At 42.9% G+C, this 3,884-nt stretch overlaps 1 protein-coding gene across 1 annotated transcript; it reads left to right on the top strand.

The window, feature by feature from the left end:
• The first annotated feature begins 1,504 nt into the window (after positions 1 to 1,504).
• On the top strand, positions 1,505 to 3,658 carry LOC138373236 (piggyBac transposable element-derived protein 4-like). The gene is made up of 2 exons (XM_069339276.1): positions 1,505 to 2,218; positions 3,644 to 3,658. The coding sequence occupies exons 1-2, from the start codon at positions 1,505 to 1,507 to the stop codon at positions 3,656 to 3,658; spliced, it is 729 nt and encodes a 242-aa protein (XP_069195377.1).
• The last annotated feature ends 226 nt before the right edge of the window (positions 3,659 to 3,884 follow it).

The raw sequence follows: 3,884 nt of genomic DNA, 5'->3' as shown, positions 1-3,884 counted from the left end.
AGCACTCATGTTGATGATCTTACCCTCTGCTGTCCAGGTGATGACTCGCCTTTCCTTCAACGACGGCTTTAACTTATGATTGATGCCGTGTCGTCTTGGATCACCAATCATGGCTTCAGGGGGCATTAGGTTTCAATTTGCCCCAAAAATGCAATAAATGAAAACTCGTTCGATTTCACTCAAACTTTTTTGACAAGTTGTATATGAAAAGTGTTTCATCTGGTCCAAGTTTCAGCATCGTAGAATAAATAGGAAAGGAGAAAAAAATATTGAAGTAGGTGTCAAAATTATTCCAAAATGGTCAAAAACGATTATCAAACAAAAGTGTCGACTGAAATCATAGCTATGACTCTTTGCTATCACAATAGCATATATTAAACAAATATTTTAATTAGTTTAATTGGAAAAAATCCACTTGGAATTACGGGCGTTTTATTTAACCGCTCGTCGGATCACGACGTAAATTTACGGTCCGGTTTAAAATATTTGTAAAAAACCCAGTTTAAATCAGATTTACTTTGGGTTTGTTTCAAACTGCGCGCCATGAAATTCCCGTTCTCTCGGGTAGGCCGCAAGTCACGTCGGCCTACTGGGTCACGTGACAGGCCCATTGTTTTGTTGTCACGTGGAGCGATCGGATCTCTCTCCCCTCGGCCGCCAAACTCGCACGTTTTCAAGGATTATTACCCGTTTCTGTGTGTTTGTAACCAACTAAATTCATCAATAATGGATCCAGCACCAGGCCCAAGCGGTGTTTCGGCTACAGGAGGCTCAGATTCAAGTGGAAAAGACAGGATTACCGCCATCTATAGGAGATATGCTGGTGTGAGGCTCACTCCCACCAAGATTCCCAATGTCTTGGATGCCTTTGATCAAGTTGAAAACGATGGAAGTGATGCAGAAGAAGATTTTGAAATTGGGGGCCGTAGACCCCTTGGGGATGACTCAACAGAGGAGGAGACTGAAAGCCAAACTGAGGAAGAGGAGGAGGGGGCACCAGCACCGCCGCCTCTCACCACAAGGCGCACACGTGGTGCGTGCACTCCTAAAATCCAGCCAAGTAAACGACATCCTACTCGTCGTTTGAAAATAACCCCAGTTGTTGATAGTGGTAGTGATTCTAGCTTTGAAATATCAGGTGAGGATGAACCTAGTGACGAAGATGAGGCACCCCAGCCTCCTCGCAAGCGTACGTGTCCGGTACGTACTCGCCAGCCTGGGGCCAGTGGTGGGTGGCTTGAGGACAATATTCCACCAGTGTTCGATGATTTTACTGGAAGCCCAGGCCTAAAGATTACAAAACCAACTAATGCACTTGGATATATTCAGTTGTTTATTACTCGTGAGTTGATTCATTACTTGGCATATGAAACCAATCTGTACGCTTTACAAATATTCAACCTGGCTAACGAAAATGTCGATGATATCTGGAAACCGGTGAAGTTGAAAGAAATGGCCAGATTCTTATGAGTGTATGTTGATGGGAGTAACCAAAAACCCCACTATGCGCATGTATTGGCAGACAAATAAACCATGGCATACAAGATTCTTCAACATGTTTATGACGAGCAGAAGGTTTCAGCACATAGGTCAGTTTTTTCATGCGTTCAACAGCAATGCGGTGCCAGTGAACAATACAGATAAATTGATCAAAGTGAGACCAGTGATGGACTACCTAAGACACCGTTTTCAAGAAGTTCATTACCCAATGAAAGAGTTGTGTTTGGATGAAGGCACAATGGCATGGCGAGGCCGGCTGTCGTTCAAAGTGTACAATCCAAGCAAACCAGACAAATATGGCGTCAAATTTTATATGCTAGCCGAATCAACATCTGGCTACATTTATTCATTTGAGGTTTGCTCTGGCATTGGTAGAACAATCATTGAAACAGTTACTGGTTTGATGCGGCCATTGTTGAACAAGGGGCACCACCTCTATATGGATAACTATTTCAACTCAGTTACCCTTACAGAGAAGTTGCGAGAAGTGGGGGTCTACACCTGTGGAACAATAAGACTCTTACGTGGCGCCCCAAGAGACTTGCAACAACTTGCGAAGAGTAAGATTGATGTGGATACCACAGTCTACCGCCGCAAGGACAACACCTTCATTCTGGTGTGGAAAGACAAGCGAGTTGTCTCTATGATTACCAACCTACACAATGCAGACACAAAGAAAGTTCAGAAAAGAAAACGAGTTCGCAGGGCAGATGGAACAGTAAGACTACAGCAGGTTGTGGTGAACAAACCACAGGCAATTGTTGACTACAATAAGTTCATGAAGGGTGTTGACCACTTTGATCAAATGGTAAAGTATTACCATTTCGCCAGGAAATGTCACAAGTGGACCAAGAAAATAACATTTTATTTCTTGCAAATGGCATTGCAAAACGCTTATGCATTGTACAAGGCCAACACAGATGATCGAAGGAAACTAACTCTGCTCCAGTTCCATGAAGTTGCTATTTGGTCTTTATTGAAATTTGACAAGGCAGAGTGGCCTGCAACAACTACACCATCTCCACATCTAGTTCATGCTCCAGACATAAATGATGACACTGGTCCTGTGTATCCTGCTGCTGACCCGTCAACACCTGGCCCGTCGGGTGTGAGGCGCCCTCTCTTCACGTCTACACCTAGTGCTGAAGCTGAATCTGATGAAGATAATTCATATTCCACATTAGTGTTTGAAAACAATAGTGAGAGTGACGATTCAGACAGTAGTTTATTGCCAACCCAGAGACAACAGCAACGTGTTGTTATAGCAGAGACTCGCCTGAACTATAAATTGAAACATAAGCTGGTAAAAATCCCCAAACGTCGCAGGTGTGAAGTGTGTGCAAAGTCGGGTATCAGGAAGGAAACTGGTATAGCGTGCAAGACATGCGATGTTCCACTTTGCGTCATACCTTGTTACACCACTTATCACAGGAAAAGGGTGTATTGAGTGGACAAGAAATAACCACCCGCACCAGCTTCACTCCACCTAGGAACATCTGTTGAGCAACTTCAGGAATCAGTACCTGAAGGAGGTGAAGTGGAGATAAAATACTCAACTTATTTTACTACAATCGTCTTTGCTTTGGTAAGTACACATAATTGTCTTAGATTGTTTCAGTATTGTAGTCTATTTTCTTAGGAATATTTTGATACCTAAATGAGAACTGTAGCACGAAAACTAAAGTAAGTATACACGAAACAAGAGAAACTTTTTTTGTGGGTGTTGCGGGTGTTGCGGGTGTTGTGGGTGTTGCGTGTGTGAGTTGGAGTGTCAAGAGCGGGTTCCGGTTGTGTGTTTTCCGTCATCTCTACAGCTGTGAATTCCAAGGAATTGTATTTGATATGCATATGTCTGTGTAGGGAATTTTATTCCGAACACTATACAAAAGAAAAAAACGGTGTGAAACAAGTATAAACTTGAAAAACATGAGCAAAGTAAAACGTTTTGACGCTCACGGGTACAAACACGCGTAAGATTTTATTCGCCGCAAATTTATTTGACGCTCTGTTGGCCAACTCTACCCATGTTCTTATAGAACTTTCTATTGCGAACACATTGCTATAAAAATGAAATACGTAGCTCCAGAAATAATGTCAGGACAGTGAAATAAGTATAAACATTCAATGCGCTGCATCACACCAGTGTCGTCGCTGCTGAAATTACTGCTAAAGCTTCGCCCAGTTCCCACACTCGTGCGGGTCACCCGATACCATAATTAGACATTGATAGGCATATGTCTGGGTGGGGAATTTTATTGCGAGTTCAGTGATATCAAAATGAGCGCTGTAGGATGACTGTGAGGCTGGTAACAAACGAAAGAGTATGAACATTTACTTCCTGTTTGGGTGTCACGGCGAGTCATCTTCGTGTTTATTTACTTCGT

Source organism: Procambarus clarkii, chromosome 41 (genome assembly GCF_040958095.1).
Source record: "Procambarus clarkii isolate CNS0578487 chromosome 41, FALCON_Pclarkii_2.0, whole genome shotgun sequence".
In the NCBI taxonomy this organism is placed as follows: Eukaryota; Metazoa; Arthropoda; class Malacostraca; order Decapoda; family Cambaridae; genus Procambarus; species Procambarus clarkii.
This window is presented reverse-complemented; position numbering and strand designations above follow the sequence as displayed.